We start from the raw sequence: 22,265 nt of genomic DNA on the forward strand, positions 1-22,265 counted from the left end.
TGTCTGGCTCCACCCGCACTTGCTCAGAGACTGTCATGCGCGTGTTGGCGCATTACCGTTCTGCCCTCTGTGTCACTCTGTGGGTTTTGGACAGCCCACTGACGATCCTTTTTAATTTGGGGCTCTTTTTCCTTTTCCGTCATTCTGGATGGTTTCTGATGCTGAACTTGTACGGTCACCGGCCTTGTCTCCTGTGAGGTGGGACCACCCATCTGTCCATCCGGCACGGCGTGGGTTTCAGGGGTTATGTTTCCCTCTCTGGAAGTTCAGTGTGGACCCTCCGCCCCATCAAAGTCATGCCTGGCAGCTGAGAATTGTCAGTCTCTTGTTTTGGGCATCGATGGTGCCAAGTATTTGTTTAATGTATTTTCACACCAATGTGCGTGAGCCCCTCTTGAGATCACGTGGCATGTGTGTCAGAGCCTGGTGTGCAGGAGGCAGTGACCCCTGCCGGTGTGCTGGGAAACTCACACGCTGCCACCCAGCATGTCTGTCCTCACGAAGGTCCCTGCTGGGCAGTTAGACTCACAGTGAGCACATATTTGCCTTGGTCTCCGTAGTGGCTGGCCTTTACCCCTCGTCCACGGCTGACAGCCACAGAAAGCGAACAGCCAGCCGAAGCCGATGTCCCTCCTTCCTGAGCTCCAGGGTGGCCTGGGGTCTCGCTGTGCCCGCTGCAGAGGCCCGAGTCCCAGTCTGCTCCCCGCACAGGCAAGGACAACGGTCCTGAGTTTGGGTCATGGCCCTGAGGCCCTGTCTGGGGACTGTTTCCAGCCAGACCTTGTTATACTGTTGTAAGTTCTCAGCCCTGAGGTGCCTGTGCCTGGCCCGTGACAGGGGACACGCTGGGATTTAGGACAACGTAGGTGGTACACCGGGGCAAGGGGGCTGATTTGCACACGAGCCAGCGGGCGGTTAGCGAGGTTGGATGGCCGAAGAGGCCTTTCCTTTCCGGACTTGGGCCTTCCTGCAGGTGCGCTGTGTCTGCAGGTGGGCCCTCACCGGGGACCCCGGCCCTGGGCTGGGCCAGTCTGCATCGTCCCCGATGTGCATGCTGTGGGAGTGACCCACAGGACTGGACACCTGAGAGTGGGATGGGGGTGCCCGAGGCCGGGGCGGGGGTCTGTGGGGCTGGGATGGGGGTGCGTGGAGCGGACAGGGGTGTTCAGAGCCGGGGCGGGGGTACATGGGGCCAGGATGGGGGTGTTTGGAGTGGGCAGGGCGTGCAGAGTGGACAGAGATGTGTGGGGCTAGGGTGGGGATGCTCGGGGCCGGGGCAGGGGTGCACGGGGCCTCGTGCTGGGGATTGTGAGGGAAGACAGGACGGCACCTAGGGTGCGACCCCGGCCATAGGCAGCAGCACACCAGAAAGGCTCTCAGCACCGTCTGTCTGTCTGGCTCCACCCGCACTTGCTCAGAGACTGTCATGCGCGTGTTGGCGCATTACCGTTCTGCCCTCTGTGTCACTCTGTGGGTTTTGGACGAAGCCGTCAAGAGCCAGAGCTCACTGGCGTGTGTGCTCAGGTCCATCCTTCCTGCCCCCGTCCGTCCTCCTCCTCAGGCTTCCCTTGGGCTCCATCCAGGGGCCAGAGCCTGGGTTTTGTGGCCTGTGAAACGTGAGGAGACCGACGGCCCGCGATTCTCTGCCGCTTGGACTCCCTCGTCCCGGGCGCCGCTCCGAGCTGCCCGCCGTGGGACTGGGGCGTGTTCGCCTGCTCGCTGTGCTCTCAGCAGCCGGGCTTGCATGTGGGCGGGGGTGGTGTCGAGGGGTCCATCTGGACCCTCCAGCCCAGGAGGGAGGCAGGAGCCTAGCGCGTGTGGCCAGGACTCGGAGCCGCCATCCTGAGGAAGGAGGCAGCACATGTATCATCCGTGCTCCACTTGAGAGACCGACCCAAGGGCGAGGCTCTGCATTTGGACGAGCGTGGCGCAGAACCCCCCTTCCAGAACGTGTGTGCACATGCAGGTACATGCCGTGGGGGAGCACTGGGGGAGGGAGGGGACACGCTGTAGGGAGCGCTGGGCGGAGGGGAGGTCCAGAATGACTGCAGTTTTTGCGGAGTCACACGTTTTACTTTTTTTGAGCTTCCTGCATTGTTAATAACGAGCCTGGGTTTCTTTAATTGTAACTTAATTAGCAGGAAATATTGCTTTCTGGAAAACCAGTAGGTGTTTGGAATTCTGAAGAGACTGTTGTTTCTGGCCGTCTGTAGAAACCCGCTCCCACGCACCCGCATGTGTCCTTTTTGGGAGAAGGTTCCAGGCTCTCCCTGGGCTGTGACCATCACCGCCTGGCTGGCGGGTGTCAGCAGGGGCCTTGGGGTCCTTCTCCCCAGAATCACTCGACCGGTGGTTTCTGTTGCGTTTGCTTCTGTGTACAGAGATGAGGCCCACGGCTGTGGCTTCACGCTGGTTCCTTCTGGGAGGGGACGTCCACTCAGCACCTGTGGTGGCTCCTCCTGGGAAGGTGTGCAGAGCCCCGCAACCTGCAGCTGAGCGCGTAGCTCCTGGGCATGCGGGGGGAGGTGCAGGGGGAGGCAGGGTGGCCTGGACGGCAGCCCCGCCTGTGGTGTGAAGGAACATTCCCCCAGTGGCACGGAGGAGATAGTGCTCACTGTGGAGTGCCCACTGTTTGTGGAGCCGGCCTACTGTGTGCAGAGCTGACCTACCGTGTGTGCTGCTGGCCTGCTGTGTACTGAACCCCTCTAGGTGATGGGGTGCAGCCTGTACAAGTCAGACCCAGCCCTGCCCTCAAGGGCCTGTAGAACTTGTTTACGGGAATTTCACATGTGCACAAAGGTAGAGACGATACAGCAGGCCCCACTCTGGCACCCACAACCCCCTCTGGACGGCAGCTGACGTACCCCTCTGTACCCTCTGTCTGGTCCTGGACGTCCCTCACCTCGTGCTCACAGCCTTGGCTGGCAGTCCTTCCCATGAGCCCGACTTGGCCACCAGGACACCTTGGTCACCCGCCCAGGAGACTGCAGGTGCAGTGGCTCTGACTCCTGCTGGGCCGTGTCACCTACTTGTTGACTCGTGCGTATTGCCCTTGGAGGGCCAGGCAGGATATGGGTGAGGGGGACATGTGTCTGGGCTAACCCATGGCACAGGGCCTGATGCCGTTTGTCACAGCAGCCCCACAGTCCCTGAGAGGAGGGGCACGGCAGGGTCAGACAGTCTGGGAGATGTGGACCCTGGGCTCTGGGATGTCCCCTGCTGTCTGGTGCCTGGCCTGGGTGACACAGTGGGGTCATGGCCAGAGTGTGAGGGCATGTGGTGGACGTGGGGGTATGGGCTCCTGACCCTTGGGGTTGGCGGAGTAGAACAAGCAGGAGTTCCTCGGCAAGGCCTCTACACGTCCGTCGCAGGACACAGGAACTAGAAAACGGGGAACATGCCTGTGGCCCTCGGATGTCAGCGCTAACAAACTGTTCAGGGTGGCTCCCGCAGGACATGGATGCCAGGTGCTCCCCCCATCTGTCACCTCCCCGGAGCCTGTGGGCCTCCTGGGCCGGGGTTGGGTAGTTCCTGCCCCAGGTGTTCCCGTGGTGCCTGTGCGACCCACCTGCCACTTGCTCCCCGTGACGTCACACCAGGGGTGCCATGACAGCTGTCCTGGCTGGCAATTCAGTGGGATTTGGGCCACATGGTTTTTTAATTCTGTCCTTTTTCCTGCGCCGATTCACTCATGATTCTTTAAAAAACAAGAACATTCACACGCCAGCTAATTGGTTATCCTCAAAAACAGTAAACGGTTGAGTCTTGGCACTGATCAATTTTCGAGGAATCAGTGCCCTAGAGCCCGCCAAGGTCGGGCGGGGGGTTCTTCTCTCCTGCTTCTCCATTCTGTTACTGGGAAGCCGCAGTCGTGTAGAAACTGGGTGTGCCTGACCCAGTCTGTGTGTTCTTACTTCTGATGCACGCATCCCGTCAGCAGGCACTGCCCTGCCATTGTCACTCTGGACAGGATCCGCCCCCCAGCCCAGCCTGAGGCACAGCGAGCCGTCTGTGGTTCCGGGAGCCCCGCTTCCTTCCGGCAGGAAGTGGTTTTCCAGGTCCTACTCTGGGATCTCACAGGAGATCGTTAGCTTCTCACTTTCCAGAAGAGTAAGAACAAATTCTGAGTTCGTACTGATGTTTCCAACTCACTTGCTGGATGACTTGCTCCTTTCATTTTGACCTGTGTCTGTTTCCCCAAAGCTGGAAATCCCACGGACCATCAACACCATTCGCTCTCCTGTGCATCTGTGTAGTCGGTTCAGAGCATCATTGCCCCGGGGAGCACCCACAGGACCGCTGCATGCAGTCTGAGATGTCTCCGTTTGTTTTGTTTTTGGATGACGTCCCATTAGACACAGGCCTCCACCTCTTGGAACAGCTGTGTGTGCGGTCACGCTCCCGATGTGCTCACACTGAGCTTTATTTCATTCTGGTTTTGGTTTTCAGGCATCGCTGCTTTCAGGTTTCTTTCTTTACGTATGTACAGCATTTGTGTGGCTTGGTCTCTCAGTGCAGACCCCAGAATGAGATGTGCAGGGAGGGCCACCCGCCTGCGAGGTCAGGTGTCCCGCTGCATGCCCTCGGACGCTCCTCTCGGCACCAGCTCCTGGGAGCAAGTGCGCACCAGTGACCGTCTGCTGCTGGGCGCTGCCCTCAGTGGGCACGGTGCCTCCTCGGGCCCATCTGGGGCTGCAGAGGAGGGCGCTGGGCTGGCGCGGCCGCCCCGCTGCAGGACATGTGTCTGTGCATTGATGGCCTCAACACTACCACTCCCGTGCGGTCCCTCCCAGCGGGCGCAGGCTCTGGGAGAGCAGGACCCTCTGACCCAGCGGCTGGCACAGAAGGGCCAAAGGGAACCGTAGGGATGGTTTAGGGTGCATGGAGGTTGAAGCAAGTGGTTATTTCTGCTGCTTCTCAGCAACAGCCACCCCTTAGATTTTGGGTCCCTGCCCCCCGAGGCCCCCACAGCTGCCTGCTAGGCAGGGCTGGCGGGTCAGAGCCTGTCCTCGACGTTGCAGACCACCCCTGGCAAGCTAAGCATGAGACCTTCCTACCTGGATCCCCCCGCGGCCCCTCTGGTGTCACCGGCCATTCCCGTCCCTCCTCGGCCTGGAAGCTGCAGGTTAAGGGTCTCGGGGCTCTCCAGCTTCCCCCCTCCATTTCTCCTGGCGTTCTGCCTCCTTCTTTAAGGCTTGGGCTCTGGCTCCAGGTGCCAGCTTCCAATAACCACTGGGAAGATTTTAAATCAAAACACACCAAAGTCAGCAAAAGATACCTTTCTGTCTCTCAAGCTGGCTGACAAAAGCCAGGACATTTGAGATTGGAATAACAAGACCAAGTGTCAGTTTCTCACTCCCCCAGTCTGTTCCCGGCTGTGTCCCTGCCCTGGCCCTGCGGTGGGCCGGCGGGCGGGCACTGAGGCTTCGAGTTGGAGGACAGTCTCCAAGGAAGGACACATCTGCTGCTGACAGGCTGTAATTACAAGGCTGCGGCCCCTGGACGCCACCTGCTCAGTGGCTTTGCTGCAGGCCCCCACTTGGAGACCAGCCATGTGGGGCCATAATGGTCATACTTGAGGTTCCCTGTGGGCACCTGTCCCCCTGCACTTGGCTCACACACCTGCTCATCCAGAGACGGGCCTGTCGGGACACTTGGAGAAGGGCAGGAGGCGGCTGGGAGCACCTTGCAGCTGAGCCAAGGGCACAGGGACACCCCACGGAGGTGCTGATGGGCACACGTCATCCTTGAGGTGCCCAGAATCGGGGATTGGTGACTCTCCCGACATCGTCTGCAAGAATAGTGCCATGTGCGGTAGGGCCGTGCCCTCTGTGGGCGTCTTGGAGCTGAGAGGACGTCCTGACAGTGGGAGCCTTCCATAGGAGGAGGGGGTGAGGCCTGGCAGGTGCCCCTGGTGTCATCCCTGGGCCTGAGGACAGCAGCCTGGATGTGGGGACAGGGGAGGTTGGGAGAAGGACTCCCTCTCCCTGGCCTGCATGGAGTGTCCTGGCCGGGTCTGACTCTTGGGCACAGTGGGTGCCCTCCCACAGGACAGTGACGATGGGGACAGTGGGGTGGACACTCTGGAAGTGCCAGGAGAGAGCCCAGTGCTGCCTGCTGGCCTGGAGGCTTGCATGAGCATGGTGGGCTGACTCCCGGGGGCCCGGCCCTTGGCTCTGCAGGGTGGACATCGGCACCCGGCTGTCCGGCTCTAGGCTCCCAGACACCATCCTGGGATAGGTCACCCCCAGCGTGGCCATTCCCTGAGACACGGGGAGAACCCCCTTCCGCAGACGGGGAGGCCTGTGTCCTAACGTTAAACGGCTGCCCGTGGTCCCTCGGGGGCTGACCTCCCAGCAGCCAGTTCATGGCCCACGGCTGTTGTCCGGGGCATCTGCGTGCCGAGGGAGGCCCAGGGCTGGGTGGGCGCCCATCCTCTGATGTGGGGCGGTGGCTGGGCCGCCTCTCAGGAGAGAGTGTCGTGCACGAGTGTGCGTCTGTGTGAGCGTGTGGGCAGCAGGAGCCCGGGATTCTCACGTTAATGTGGAGGTTGGGGGAGTGGTCCCGCGGGAGTGAGCACTTCGGGGAGACATCCCGGAGCAGGATGAAATAGAAGCCGTAGGATGGTTCTCAGGGTGGGGGCGGAGCTCTAGGCTGTCACAGGACGTGGGGGGTCTGTGAGGTGCTCCCCCCGGGCCGCGCTGGCGAGGCAGGGCCCTCAGACGCCCACAGGCCCGGGCGCACGTGACAGATGCAAAGCGAAAACAACACTATACTTCTCACTGCTCGTTTTTGTTCCGGAAAATGTTGTAAATTTTCATAACGTTTGCTACTTTCGTTAACACAAGGCGGATTTGTGGGGCGCCTGGGTGGCTCAGTCCGTTAAGTGTGCGACTCTTCATTTCGGCTCAGGTCATGATCTCTTGGTTCGTGAGTGTGAGTCCCGTGGGTGGTGCAGAGCCTGTTTTGGATTCTCTCTTCCTCTCTTTCTCTGCCCACCCCCCCCCCCCCACACTCATGCTCTGTCTCTCTCTCTCTCAAAATAAGTAAATAAACATTAAAAAAAAAACTAAAAAAACCCCACGCAGTGGATTTGCTATTACGTTTGGAAGCATTAATGCAGTTTGAAGAATTTCTCGGTTGCGTCATGTGGTGAATGTCTGTGGACGTGACCCACTTGCGGGAAAGTATTTTGTGCAGCCCTCTGCACATAAGGGTGTCCAGGAGGGCTTTCCCGAAGTGTTTGATAGTAAAACTACCTTCCCAGCCATAGTCACAGCTGAGATGACTGGTGCTAGTGAGTCCCCGGGCAGCGTGCGGGCGAGGCGGGGGCTGGCACTCTTCCCATTGCATAAGTGTGAGCGTGGACGTTCCGTGGTGTTGGCTGCCTTCTGGGTGTCCCTGTGGGCAGTGAGGTCAGGTGCAGACCCTGGTGGTTTGCTTGGGGCTCCAGCCCTGGAAGATGATTCTTTGGTGATAGCCGATCCCACGGCCCGTGGACCCCAAACACAGGGACCGTGAGGTGGTGCACCTGCCCTTCCCGGGACTGGTGTGTGTGTGTGTGTGTGTGTGTGTGTGTGTGTGTGTGGTGGGGTCATGGCCACAGACGGTGTGGATGTGTGGCCGTCTGAGGTGGCGGTCAGAAGGGGCGTCATGCTGGCCCACCTGGGAGACACCCCCTGCCCCCCGGGAAAGAGCTGTCTCTGGGCTTGGGGCTTCCCTACCTTGAATTGTCTGCAGGGTTTTCCAGGTGAGCTGAGGGATGGAGAGGGGGATGCCTGCAGGGGAATAGGCCTGGGGGAGCGTGGGTGCCCCAGGGTGACCCCGGTCACAGCCGTGGGGGCTGCCTACCCTCCTGAGGCTGCCCTGGCCTGGGGAGGGGGTCCCCTGGGTTGGGGGTGTGGGGTCTTGGGGCGCACTCTGTGGTCACCGGCACCCGTGCTGGCGAAGGTGTGGGTCCCTAGCCCCGGCTGCGTCACTAACGTGCGGTTTGCCCTCTTGCCCCCAAGGAGAATCACTGTCGCCGCATCAAGATCCTAGGGGACTGTTACTACTGTGTGTCCGGCCTCACCCAGCCCAAGACCGACCACGCCCACTGCTGCGTGGAGATGGGCCTGGACATGATCGACACCATCACGTGAGTGCCCACGCCCTGTGCCGACCTGGCCGGTGGGTCCTGGGGGCCAGGTCCCAAGGCTGTGGAGAGCCACGCTGCACAGGGAGGCGTGGCGGGAGGGCTCCCTCCCAAGCTGTGCCTCCGTGGCCCCCTCCTCTGCAATTTGCCGGGACAGCGTTTCTTTGTCCGTGACCACCCTGGGTATTGTCAGGTGTGCAGTAATTGTGCGCGAAGAGGTCACTCATTGTTCAGTCAGACCACATACTTCGGTGGGGGACCGCGCTGGGGAGCCGTGGCTCACATCCAGCCGAGTTCCACTCGAAGGAACTGCGTGTTCTTGCCTTCCTGGGCGTGGCTATCCACGTGCTCTCTGCGGGGGGAGGCCCAGCCGGAGCAGGTGCGCATCCTGGGAACACTGTGCCCTGCCATGCCCCCTTCTTGTTCAGCCTCGTCTCGTTCTGAGCAGATGCAGAGTGCGTGTGGGTCAGGGGGGTGTGGGGCTGGAAGGTGGAGGGCCCGCCTTCCGGCATCTCGGCAGCGCGAGACGTGGGCGCAGCCCAGCGACTGGTGTGTGCGTCAGAGTCGGAGCCCGGAAGTGGCAGCTGAGTTGTCGTCTGCGGGACACAAATGACTGAGGGACAGAGAAATGCAAGCAAGGGGGCCCTGGAGGGGGGCGGACCTTGCAGACCCGGCACCTGCAGACCAGCCCTCACCAGCGCCCAGCCTGGCGCCCATTTCTTGTCGAGAGTGAGCGAGGGGGCCCTGGAGGGGGCAGGGCGGCGTGGTCCCGGTGCCTTGGTGGCTGCTGTGGGCCCAACGCTAGGGTCGGGGTGGCCGGGGCCCCGGTGAGTCCGCGTGCGTCCAAACACAAGAGCACGTGCTCTCGAGGAGGCCGAGGGCAGGGCAGGCGGGTCTGGGAGGAAACAGAGATTCGCTGTGCACGGGACTCGGAGGCTCGATGACGTCTGTTCTCCGAGAGGGCGTCGTATCAGGTCACCTGTCCCATCACAGAGCAGAGTGCGCCCCATCACGGGTACCCCGTGTTGTTTACACTGTATGTCCTCTGTCACACCACATGCCACACGTCCTGTCACGTGTCAGCGCGTCACACATGAGTGACACCGATCACCTGTCACATCACATCGCATTGTGTGCTGCGTCACAGAGTACGGAATGTGCCCTCTAGCACCTCCATCTCCTGTGTGATCCCCTGGGGTAAAGTGGGGCTGCATTAGGGTCGCAGGCACAAATGCAGGTGGGGGTCGTGTGGTGCACGTAGGAGCCTGTGAGCCAGATGGGCCTGACTGGGGCAGCATACGGCTCTTGGAGTTGGGCCAGGCAGATGGTGCCCTGAATCAGGCAGATGATGCTGGTACCCACCCTCCCCCCTCCGGGTCCTCGTGGCAGCCTGGTGCCCTTCAGATCCTGAGCCTCCTCACCAGGTGGGGCCCCCAAGCACGGCCACCCAGGCCCCTGCACTTAAGACACGGGCTGTGCTCTCATGGGCTCTGGGCCTCACCTGGAGTGGTGCCTGCACTCAGAAGTCCTGTGGGTGTGTCATCTGCCCTTGGGTTTGGCCTCGCGCTGTGCCGTGTGGAGATGTGGACCTGTCCCTGGTCTGTTTGCTCCGGGAAATAGGGTCCCCGTGGCCGTGCCTCCTGCCTTCTCTCATGGACTCCCGGTCCCTGGGGTCCTGCCAGGCCCTGACACCTTGACTCCCGGTCTTGCCCTCTGACGTGGTCCCCCACAGGGCTGGGGCATCTTGCTTGGCTTTTGAAGGCTGCCCTCTGCCCCCTGCCCCAGCTCCTTATGCCCAGAGCATTCCAGGTCTCTGTCTTGACAAACTGGGAGTCCTTGCTGGGCCCAGGCCCTGGCTCTGCACAGAAATGAAGGCCACCCGGGTCACAGCTTAGAGGTGGTCTCCTGCACAGATGAGCCCTTCTGGGTACCACAGAGCAGGCCAGTGTGTGTCCGCTGCATGGCTGGGCTTCAGGCCGGGACTGCTTCCCGAGGATGCCACTCCTGGTCCTCTGGCAGCCTCTCTCGCCAGCCACACTGTCCCTGGGTGACACACAGAACACATGCAGGACAGAATTTGTTTATCCAAAGGCGGGTCTGCCCAGACACTCTGATCGCAGAGCGAAAGTTTTGACTGGAGCTTTGGAAACACAAGAATTCTTGGAGGAGAAACGAGAACCAGGGTGGTGGCCGGAGTCGGCATCTGGGCCTCTGGCCAGGCTGTGCGTGCCGCCCATGGAGCCCGGGGAGCGAGGTCTGTGTTCTCAGCCACATCTTCTGTCCTGAGGCCACCGTCTTCCACCTGCGCTCTCCAGAGGAGTGCCATCCCTGCGAGGTCCCTGGTGGCCCTGGGCGGCTGCACCGGGCTGTGGGTGACCAGCAGGAAAATGGTGCCTGCAGATGTACCTGGTCAGGCCACGGAGAGGTCTGCTCCAGGCTGGGGGGGCCTCTCAGTGGACGGGGGAGACCCAGAGGCCGAAAGATGGTTTGGGCCAGTTATGAGATTGCTGAAGCGTCTCATGTGGACCCCGTGTGTGGTTCTGGGTGCTCAGGATCGGGGGGGAGATGCTGCTAGTTCCACCCCGGGGTGTAGGCCCCCTGTCATCCAGCGGCACATCCACTAGGGTCACGCACTGTGCAAACACGAAAGTCCCCTGACATGAGCTCAGGATGGGCTTGTGAGGGGCCGGGTGTTTGCTGCCGCTGGATGGAGCAGAGCCGAATGAGTTAACGGTGACAGAAGAGATCTCCTCAAGAGCAGACACGTGCAGCCTGTGCCCGGCTGGGTGCTGACCCCCCTGAGCCTGGAGGGGCTGAGGATCCTGTCCAGCAGGTGGGAAGGATCACGTGTTGCACTTGGTGGGAAGTTTGCTCCTGTGGGAATAATGGATGGGAATATTTACCCGCTGCGTGTTAAGGCCACATCATGAGTCCCGATGTGGATGTGGGGGCCCAGACCCTCGCCCTGGGTGGTGGGCACAGCTCCCGGGGCTGGGGGCTCTCCCCGCAGGCCGGCCCTTGCACTCTGCTGGCTCCCCAGCCGCTGGGACATTGACTCACCCCCGGCCCAGAAAAGGGGGCCGGCTCAGCGAGCGGGGTGTGGGGACTCCTCTACACGGTCCCCTCTGGCTCCAGAGCGTCTGGATTCTGTGCGCCTCCAGCAGCGGGCGATTGTGCACTCACGCGGGGTAGCCCCGTCTGTCACAGGCCTCAGCACATCGTGCGCCGGACCAGAAGCAGGCCAGGGGCCGTGTTGCTATTAGACGTAACGCAGACGTGGCTTTGCGGAAGGCCGCGTGTTTGGTTTGCGGTATTGGGTCAGGGGAAGCGAGTGGCCTGTGCTCTGCCTTCTGGGACCCATGCTGGAGCTGGCGGGGCTGCATGGTCCTCGGGGTGTGGACGCCCATGTAACCAGGTCGGAGCTGGGCTGGCCCCGGAGGGAAGGTGCCTCCGATGGTCCTGGAGGCCCCTGGCTGTCTCTGTTCCTGGCCAGCGTGTCTCAGGGAGACAGTTCCTGACACACGATCTGTTGAGAAGCGCCTGCCCAGGTGCCTGAATGTTTGCTGACACAGAACTCAGGTGTTTGAGGCAGAACCTTCTGGAAGAGGGGAGAGACAGAGCCCACCAGTGGGGTGTCTGGGCTGCAGACTTTGGTTGGAGGCTGGCGGCATGCTGCATGCTACATGTGGCTGCCAGGGTCCCCATGCCCTTTGTCCCTTCCCGGCTGCAGAGGGCACAAATGCTGAAAATGCACAGAAACACCATTTGCAAATTTTCTTACTCATCTTTCCCTACATTCTTTTCTTTTTGCAAATTTCAAAAAAAAAAAACTACCCTAAATTTTAACCTTATCTTTTTTTTTTTTGTCTCAGCACCTCTAGGTAGAGGTTGGCAAATGACTGAAAAAAGTTATAATTAAGAGAAAAATACGTTTCATGTGTGTAAAACTAAATAGGTGTTGAAGACACATCCACAGTCAGACTTCTAAGTAACCCTTTGAACGGTCTGTGGCACACGGACTTTTGAACGCGCCCGTGAACACCTCTGGTTCTGGGGGACGAACCCTCGGTGGACGCGGTGGGCAGCGGTGGGCCCCCAACGGGAGGAGGGTCCAGGATTGCATGAGGCACCTTGGGGGCAGGGTGGCCCAGCTGGCGGGAACCTGGCAGGAGTGGCGGGCAGTCTGCACATGGAAGTTGGGGCCACGGCAAGCTGGGCCCAGGGGGCTCCGTCCTCAGGCGGGGTGGCTTCAGCAAGAGGAATGGGCATCTGAAGGCCCCACGTTGGGACCCCCAGCAGTGGCATGGAGCATCCTGGGTCTTCGTGGACCCTCTCCGTGTCTCCACCCACACCTGCACCTGCCAGAGTAGGAGTTAGCAGGCTGTGGCCATGGCCTTGAGCCTGGAGGCACCAGGGTAGCTCGGCTGCTGTCAGAGCCCGTTGGCACTCGTTCAGCCCCTCCTTGGATTGCACACAGGGAAACTGAGGCTCAGAGAGGGCAGTGGTTAGTGTGGTCATAGTTGCTGGGCCGGTGGGATTTCCCTAGAAATCCTGGTGTCTCCCAGTATGGGCTCTGCTCCCATCCCCTCCCCATGAGGAGTGGCCGCCTTGCCTGTGTGAGGTTCTGAGAGCCAAAGCCTCCGGACCTCGTCCTCCCCAGGACACAGTCAGTGTCCTGTCCGTATGTTCTGGACAGAACACCTTTGTTTCATTGTTGAAGCCCCTTGTCTTCCTTTAGGGTTTTTATTTCAGATGTTTTAAGAGCCCAGGCACCCCCGTGTCTCTGGTGATTTGGGTCAGCCTGCCGGGAGGTCAGGGTGTGGCTGGGAGCAGTCTCTGATGGACCCTGTTGTACTGGCGCCGGTGATGAGCCCTCAGGGACTAGGGGTGCAGATCTGGGAGGGCTTCCTGGAGGCTGCATCCCGGCTGGGCCAGCTCGTGTTCGGGACAAGGCGGTGCACATGAATTGGCTCCAGTGTCAAAGCAGGAAGCAGAGTTTTCGTTGAGCTCATGGGGGTCTGCACGTGGCTGGGCCGCAGGGTACCTTCCGCTGGGAGGGAGCAGAGGGCGGGTTGTCTGGTGGAGCTGGCCTTAGGGTGGCGGCCGGTCTCCCTTCCCCCTTGTGATAGGCATCATAGCCATGGGACCCTCGTGTCCTGCACCTCGGCTTGGCCTCCTGGCCCTTCTTGGTTGGGCTTGGCCGCTGACCCGGGAGGCCTGTCGGGCACACCTGCCTGGGGGTCACTGCGGACACTGCCCTGTCCCTCCTGTGCAGCCCACTTCTGTCCCTGGGAGCCCACCAGACAGCCTGCTCTTGCCTCCTCAGCGGTGTGGTTTAGAGTTTTCCTTAATAACACAACTTCTGCCCGTTGGGGAAGTCGGAACGAGGAAAACAGCACCGGAGGGCGTCAGCACAGTCACACGTCCCCTTTGCCTGACAAAGTGTGTCATATGCCTCCTGTGTCTGACTGTGGCGGCATGTCCAGGGGCTGGGAAATGGAGTGGGACACCCCCCTGGGTCCCTCCACGGTTGCAGGGAACCCCTTCTCCCACAGAGCGTCCTGCAGGGTCGCCCCGCTGTGGCTGCCGACCATAGGCCATCTCCCCTGGGCACCATGGGGATGCATGCTGTCCCGTGTTCTTCAGCCAGGGGTGACCTGCACCCCAGGACCTGCCGAATGATTCCATGTCCACATGTGTGTCGAGGCCCACTTTCCATCCCGTACAGTTTGCTTGGGGGTCAGGCCACAACTTTGGAGCACAGCCTCCCCACAGGCCAGGTCTGGAGCTTGGGGTCAAACCCCAGCTGTCCCCCAGGGCGCTTGGGCCACGGAGACTGTCAGATGCTCTTGGCCGGTCGTCACCCTGGCCTCTGGGTCAGCGGGTCACAGAGCGGATCAGTGGCTCTGATCTGAGGTCCCAGGCTTGCTTGCCTTCAGGGGCTGCCCTGGGTGGGAAGGGGGCAGGGGGCGACGTGGACACAGTGTGGGGTGCCGGGTGGCTGGGGGGCTGAGGGGCTCTGGCCACCTGGGGCCCCACCCGGGGGTCAGGCTAAGGTCAGGAGACCCCGTGCTCTCACCTGGCCGGGCTCCCCTGTGCGTGTGTGGACAAGGGCCCAGCCCCACGCCCGTGACTCATCTGTTGCAGGTCTGTGGCCGAGGCCACTGAGGTGGACCTGAACATGCGCGTGGGGCTGCACACAGGCAGGGTCCTCTGTGGGGTCCTGGGCCTGCGCAAGTGGCAGTACGACGTGTGGTCCAACGACGTTACCCTGGCCAACGTCATGGAGGCAGCTGGCCTACCTGGGTGAGTCGGGGCGACGTGGTATGCTGTGGGGGGGCGGCGAGGGCAGGGGCGCGGGTGCTGGTCTGTGCTGGGCCTCCGGGACCCCCCGGCCTCCACGGGAAGTCGGTCCTGGCCGGAAAGCAGGCCTGATGCCTGGCCACCTGCTGGTGGTTCCGTTCCCTGCGCTCACTGAGGAAGGGAGGTGCCATGGCCTCAGAGCCCTTCCGCGCTCACACGGACTTCCTCCTGGCGCCATGGTGTGCTTCGCATGGTCCCTGCCCTGTGGCTGCCCTGCTACGGTGGCCTCCCCTGCCCAATGAGGCCCATGGCCAAGGCAAGAATGGGGTTCTCCCTCCCCCCGCTCAGCGGCGGCCACGGGAGAAGGGCCACCAGGCACAGCTATGTGCCGCCAGGGCTCACATGGCCCCCACGCTGGAGTGAGCGTCAGCCACCCTCGCACCCGTGCTGGCCGTGCTGTGTCTGTTCCCGAGCTCCCGGCCGTGTGTGCCTCCAGGGCTCTGCCCCTCCCCTGTCCCTCACTGCCTGCCCTCTGCCTGCCCCAGAGACCTGGTTCCTGGGGACACATCTTTCTCCTTCCCTCCTGGACAGACTGTGGGGGACACACAGCACCCGCCTGACGCTGAGGCCTTTCCAAGGGTGCTCAGAGATGATTGTCGTCTGTGAGTCTGGCGGTCCCTGAGCACCTCTCCCGTGGACCATCACAGCCCCCAATCGACCTATCCCTCCCCGCCCCCCACATCTACCCGTTCAGCAAACACCCCGTCCACTACGGGGTGTTCAGAGAGCGTGACTAGACTCGGATGGGTGGGTGGATGGACGGGTGGGTGGACTGACAGGTAGGTGGATCTTGTCACTGTGTGGCTTTCATTTCACGCTGAGACCCCTGAGGCTGGGTTCCTGGGCCCCTTCCCAAACTGGACCCCCTGAGCAGTCGCCCTGAAGGGGCCAGGGTCAGGCAGGGGTGGAACCGGAGGAGGCCAAACACACCCACTCTTCACGTGCATCTCCTGGTCTAAAACCGACCCTTTATACCTGCTGCCTGGTACTGTGGCCAATTCCCCGAGTTGATGCGCAAGGTGCTTGCTCCAGGCTGCCCTGGAGCAGACAGCGCTGGGTCCTGAGTAAACTCCCCGAGCCCTGCGGGCCCTAGGGGAAGCACAGTCACCTGTGTCTTCCCTGGCTCCAGGATCAGGGGGGCCTCCAGGCCCGGACCTCATGTCCCCTTGCCCCTGCCGTCTGGGACAGTCACACGCATAGCTGGGCCTCCGATCCCGCAAGACTGAGACAGTGGGCGCTGGCATCCCAGCCCTGCTCGTGTCCTGGGAGGGAGCTTCCGGGGCTGACGCTCTCTCACCACAGACATGGGGCGAGTGAGCGCCTGGGGCCAGTGGCAGGCAGTGCTTGCTGGTGAAGGTGGGGCCTTGTCTCACTGGCCTTGCGGCCCTGGGCTGGCCAGGCCTCCCGTTTGTCCCCAGGCCACATCCCAGCTGGGACCCGCGGGGGCCTCCACTCCCACCACGTGCTTGCACCCGAGACCCCTTCTTTCCAGAGCCTGGAGCGCTCTGCACTGAGAGCAGTTGCTGAGATTTCTGTGACCCGGGGGACCCTCAGCTCAGTGACTGTGTGCAGCTCCCGTCTCTGCTATGGATGGAGGACCCTGAATGCAGGACGCTCCCCTGCCTCTCCAGAGACCCTTGCTGCTTGGCTGTCCCTGTGCAGTTCTGGGCCAGGCTGGCGGGTGACAGAGTCCCTCCCAGCGGTGAGGACTCTCATCCTGCTTGAACGCCCTGGTCCCTGCAGGAAATCAAGGAGACATGGTGGTTTGAGGACCACTTTGCACACTGGGGAATTTGCTTTTCTCCGCAGACCCCAGCGCTCAGGTCTCTGGGAGGCACTGGGGCTGAGGGGTTCTGGGGCTGCTGTGGGTTTTCAGGCTCACAGTTCTGCTTCAGGGCGGGTGTGGGGAGGCATCGACTACGGATTCTCCTTCTCGCCACAAAATGTGCTGGGATGAGTGTGAACGCTCCATCTGGTGTGGGGACAGTGAGACCGGGCAGGGCCTGAGGTCTCGGGGACACTCTGCTTCTCCCCTCACCCCACTGCTGTCTTCCGTCCTGCTGAAGGTTTTTGTCGTCCCTGTGGCTAGGCTCCCGCCCCCTCCCTTCCCCGGTGACCTGCGTGTGACATGTGTGACTCGGCGAGCCTGACCACTTCTCCTGCACGTGCCTGTGCTCAGGGACGCCTCTGTTGTGTTTTGCAGGAAGGTCCACATCACGAAGACGACCCTAGCATGCCTGAACGGGGACTACGAGGTGGAGCCGGGTCACGGACATGAGAGGAACAGTTTTCTGAAAGCTCACAACATCGAGACCTTCTTCATCGTGCCGTCACATCGGCGGAAGGTGGGCGCCAGGACCCTCCTGCGTGGACACAGACGGGATGGCGTGCCCACCCCCTGGGCCAGGCCTTCGGGGTGGGGGGAGGGGTGTGAGGGGAGGGGTGCGTGGGGGGGGCATGGGGTGTGTGTGGGGCAGGGGCTGTGAGCTCCTAGACCCTCCGTCAGAGTGCAGGGTCCTCTCGGGGGCTGGGCCTCCTGCAGCCTCCCTCCTCACCTCCCTGGTCCTTTACCACCTCTCCTGGAAAACAGGTGAGGGGTGGGGGGTACGCTGAGGGGTGCTGTGCCCACAGGAGGATCGTGTGGGGCACTTGAGGTCACTGTGTCCAAGGAAGCTGATCTGGATATGATTAGAGGTGACCTTTTCCTTTTAGGGCTCAGGTGAGAGGTTCAGGGCACAAGAGAGGGGCTCAGGACACAGATGAGGGTGCAGGGCACAGGTGGCCCCAGCTCTCCTTCGGGACATAAGCGTGTCATATGTGGGGGACAGCTTCAAGCTTCGCTGTCGTGGTACGCCCACAGATCAGGGCTCTGCAGTCCCTGAGATGCAGCAGTCCCTGTAGCCTGGGGACCATGGGTGAGGGTGGCCCTGGGCCAGGACAGGCTGGGCTTTCGAAGAAGGGGAGAGAGTGGCAGCTGCCAGCAGGGCCTGGAGGAGGGCCGGGTGAGGGGTTAGCACTGGGCCCCAGGGGGATGGGAGTGGAGGGTGGTCTCTGAGGGGCAGGGACCATGGGGGTCGGCATGTGTGGTCCTTAACCAGGCTTCTGGGGTCTCCCCCTGGCCCGGCCCCACAGCTGTCCGCTGTTCTGCCCCCGGATGCCGGCTTCACTCTGGTTTTCTGAGGCTGTGGGTGCGGCTCTGTGCTGTGGGACCTGGTGCCGGTTCTGTTCACTTGTTTGGTCCCCGTGACCTCCTGGAGTGTTCCCATCTCGTTCATGCTCCAGGCTGGAGGGGCAGCACGGGTGTCCTCACCGGGTTTCTTTGTGCCATGTGTCGGCACAGATATTTCCAGGGCTGATCCTCTCTGACATAAAACCAGCCAAGAGGATGAAGTTCAAGACCGTGTGCTACCTGCTCGTGCAGCTGATGCACTGTCGGAAGATGTTCAAGGCAGAGATCCCGTTCTCTAACGTCCTGACGTGTGAGGACGACGACAAGGTAGGGGCCGCCATGACATGTGAGGACGATGACAGGGCAGGGGCACCATGATGTGTGAGGACGATGAGGTAGGGGGTGCCATGACGCGGGAGGACGGCGACAAGGCAGGGGGTGCCCAGACGTGGGAGGATGATGACAAGGCAGGAGACGCCATGACACGTGAGGATGACGATAAGGTGGGGGCGCCATGACATGTGAGGATGACGATAAGGCAGGGGGGCTGTCATGACGTGTGAGGACAACAAGGCAGGGGCCGCCAGCGCTGGTCCCTGAGCAGATGCACTTCAGCCGGGTCAGCCCTGGCCTTTTCCGCTTCACAACATTGTAAATGCCGTTCAGGGCTGGGCTGCTTTTGCTTTCCTGCAAAAATCTTTCTGGTATCTTGTATTTTTATTTACTTATTTACTCTTGCAGTTTGGTTTTCCATGTGTGTATCGGGAAATTCGTGCTCAGACCCCCAGCCTCTGGCTGAACCCGCCCTCCAGATTCTCGTGCATGTCAGATGTTCTGTTGGGAGGTCTGGCCGTGGCCTGTGAGCCAGGGGACGGTCAGACAGGCCAACCCTCCATGGGGAGCGCCTCTGGCTGCCCCTCCTGTCCCAGGCCTCCTGCTTTGCCTGCACGCTTCTCTGTGGTGGAGTCTTCTAGTGGATGGAAGGTGGCCTCCCCTTGGGTGTCCCTGCTGTGCGGCCTGGCTGCCAGGATTTTCCACCTTTCCTCTCAGCTCGGTCAGAGCCATCTTTGGGTTTTCTGGTCTCCTGCTGGGTTGTGGGGTGCTGCTCTGCGGGGGTCCCCACATCCACTCAGCCACACGGGCCTTGTGTTTCAGGGGGCAGGGGCCAGGGGCCGTGTCCCCGGAGGCCCGGAGGAGCCTGGTCTGCCACCCCTTCCCAAGCGGCTCTGAGCCTCGCCCTCCTGTGTCCTCGTGTCCTGGCGCCCAGCCACCATTGCTCCGTCGGTGACCAATTTCCATCTCCCGAGAGCGCACTGCGCCCCTTGCTCCCGGTTTCCCTGCCGTGTGGGTTTTGTGCGTTAGAAGGGATTCCATCCCTGCTTTTGGGGGAGAAGCTGCTGGCTGGGACTCCTGGGGGTTTGTTGCCTCCAAGGATTTTTTGTGGTTTTGCTGGTGAGCTCGTATTTGTGAGAATGTTGCCGGAAACCCCTGGACAGCTTTGCTGGTGGTGAATTCCATCAAGAGCGGCCTTCCCTCTGCCAGGTACCCGGATGGGCTTCACGTGCCTGGCAGGTGTGTGCACGTGTTCCTGGGGGGACCCCTCTGTGCAGAGCCGGGTCGAAGGTCACGTTCCTCACCGTCTCCTGTGCGAGGTCTCTCCACGTCAGTGTTTGCCGTGGGGCCTGTGGAGGCACAGGCTTCCGTTAGAACTGTGACCTCACGGCCCGCCCCGCTCAGGCCCCTCTTTGCTACGATTGCCCTGTGAAGATGATGGGCTCTAGAAACTCTGAGTCTCCGGCAGCAGAGGTGTGTCAGGTACCTGCCTGGCCTGGGCTTCTGAGTCCTGATGTCCTCTGGCGATTTCCTTTTCTCATAGCTTCTTGTGCATTTGGAAGTGCGTGCGTGAGTGTGCATATATGTATGCATGTGCGTGAGTTTCTGTGCACGCATAGGTGTGTCCGTGTGTATGCACATGTGTGTTTTCATACGTGTGTTTGCGTGCACATGTATACGAGTGACTGTGCGTGCACGTGTGTGTTTGCATGTGTGTACCTAGGTGTGTGCATGTGTGTGTGCACATGCATGCATAGTGTGAGTTTGTGTGTGTGCATGTATAGGTGTGTGCATGTGTGTGCACGTGTGTGTGCATTTCCATGTGTGTGTGTGTGAGTTGGCCTGTGTGCACATGCATACGAGTGAGTTTATGTGCATGTGCACGTGTGTTTGCGTGTGTGCATAGGTGTGTACATGTCTGTGATTTTGCATATGTGCATGTGTATGTGTGCGTGTTTCTGTGTGTGCATGTGTGTGAGTGTGCATGTGTACATGTGAGTTTGTGTGCAGTGTAGCTTGCATGTGTGCATACGTGTGCATACAAGCGCACATGTGAGCACATGTGTGCGTGCATATGTGTGCATGCATGTGAGTGTGAATATGCATGTGCATATATGTGTGCACGTGTGTGAATTTGTGTGTGTGTGTGTGTGTGTTCATGGCCCCTTCCCTCACTGTCACTTGGAGTTGCCGCTGGATTGCTCACCCTGCGTCCTCTCCTCCCTCTGGGAGCAGCAAGCCAGGCCTGGTTTCCGCCTGTTCCCAGGCCCCCGAATCCCGGCCCAGCCCCCGACACCTGGAATCTCCGGAGTGCAGGACGCCTCACGGGTGCTGCCTTCAGACTCTGGTCCTTCATTTGTGTTTGCTGGGGACAGAAGGTCCTGGCCCTCTAGCCTCCCACCTTGGGGGACACCTGCTGCCTCACTCTGTGTAGGCATGTGCTCCGGCCGCCATCCCTGTCACCTCGCCCTTCACCCCAGGGTCCGAGGCTGAGTTCTGCAACCACTGTGCAGTTTCAAGGCTCCCCGTCTGCACACAGCTCCCCAGCCCGAGAGGGTCTCCCTGTGCCCCCGGTGAGCTGCCGGCCGGTGCATCAGATTTGACCACCTGTGTGTCCTGGACCCCGAGCTTCGGCCCCACGTCTGGCCCCTCCCTCCAGCCAGTGCTTCCGGGCTCTGGCCCAGGTGGCTCCCCTGCTGGGGGCATGGAGGGACAGGCAGGTAGCCGGCCGGGGCCCGCGGCTCCCCTTCGTCCCCCTGCCTCACGGTTAGTGACAGCAGGCCCCAACGGGAGGAACAGTAGTGTCTGCCCCACGGGAGGCCCTCGGTGGGTTCATGCGGGGCCGTGACAAGGCACGTGGTTCCTAAGGATGGGGTGGAGAGGTGCAGAGGCAGGGCTGGCCGGCCAGCAGGGGCCCCTAGTGAGGACTGCAAGCGACCACCCAGTGACCTGCAGGGCCGGCCCTTCCGCTGGCGGCTGCTGTCTCCACTGGCCCCCCTGGTCCCACTGGCCTCACTGGCCCCAGAGCCTGCCTCCCTGTTGGGATGAAGTCCCTCACCGGCCCTGTCTTCTGCTCATCCGTGTCCAGGCCTGACTCCTGTGCTGGTGCCACGATGCAGATGGCAGATGTTGAATTTCAGTATCTCCCGAAGTGACCCGTCGTGGTTTTGTCCCCGACTCACACGGTGAGAGGTTGCATGGGACCCTCCCGTGTCTCCAGGATGCCGAGAAGCTGCCCCTCACTGTCTGTGCCACGCAGTCTGGGTGCCCGAGCTGTGCACTCGGCCCATGCCTGCCCTCTGCTCTCTGCCTGGGACAGCGATGGCCCCCGTCTCTGCCACCACAGCCACGCATGCGCCTCTTTTGTGGCTTTCAGTGGTTGTAGGCGGGGTTGCCCGTCAGCCCTGGACGGGTCAGACCAGGGCACCATTGCCATGAGCCGCTCACCCCTGAGCACCCCGGCTCAGGCAGGTGCCCATGGACCGTGGTCAGGTCTCAGGCCGGGCCTGCCATCTGGGGTCAGCCGCAGGGCATCAGGAAAGCCGGTTGAGCGTGGCCTTCATTTCTCAAGCCTCGGCAAGGACAGTTTGGAGAGCGGGCATGGGGTTTGTCACCCGGGACTCTCATGGGACCGAGCACCCCTGACTGCCCGGCCCCAGAGTTCTGTGGCCTCAGCGCCCCCGTCCCTGGCGTGTCCAGCCGGGCCCACAGGCATCAGCGTGGCAATCAGCAAACATATTCCCTGGGGTCCCGGGCAAGCAAGGCGCGTTGCGTGGACCCTACGATGTCCCTAGTGAGAGAGGAGGCAGCAGCTTTATAGCAACACGCTTCACAGTTATAAAGAAAAGGGTAAATTCCTGGTAAGCACAAAGAGAGGAAAAGGATGGACGGAGAAGTGCGAGTCTGAGCACTTCTGCGGGACGTCCCTTAGTCAGGACCCCAAGTCCATGGTGGGGCCTTTTCCCAGCCAGGGTCACTGGCCTGCAGGGCTCTGACATGGCTCCCGGCCTGTGTAGCTCTGACGTGGCCCCTGGCCCACGTGGCTCTGACGTGGCTTCTGGCCTGTGTGGCTCTCATGTGGCCCCCCGGCCTGCATGGCTCTGATGGTGGCCTCTGGTGTCCAGGCAGCTCAGCCGCTGCTTTGTGGAGGCCGTGGGCACCCAGGCCCCAGAGGGAGAATCCCTCCAGTTCCCAAGATGACCGGTCATTTCTAGAAGGTTGTCTCTGAAGTGGTGTCTTAAGTTCGGGGCCTGTGGGGAGAGCATG

General features: G+C 61.3%; 1 protein-coding gene across 1 annotated transcript in view; it reads left to right on the forward strand.

Annotated features, from left to right (window-relative positions):
* The window catches only part of ADCY1 (adenylate cyclase 1), a 112,060-nt gene that overhangs the window by 43,089 nt on the left and 46,706 nt on the right, over positions 1-22,265 (forward strand). The window contains exons 5-8 of the mRNA XM_047850384.1: positions 8,010-8,137; positions 14,282-14,440; positions 16,701-16,842; positions 17,838-17,993. Coding sequence (XP_047706340.1) covers positions 8,010-8,137; positions 14,282-14,440; positions 16,701-16,842; positions 17,838-17,993 — 585 coding nt within the window. The remainder of the gene's footprint in view (positions 1-8,009; positions 8,138-14,281; positions 14,441-16,700; positions 16,843-17,837; positions 17,994-22,265) is intronic.

Source organism: Prionailurus viverrinus, chromosome A2 (assembly GCF_022837055.1).
Source record: "Prionailurus viverrinus isolate Anna chromosome A2, UM_Priviv_1.0, whole genome shotgun sequence".
NCBI classification, from domain to species: domain Eukaryota; kingdom Metazoa; phylum Chordata; class Mammalia; order Carnivora; family Felidae; genus Prionailurus; species Prionailurus viverrinus.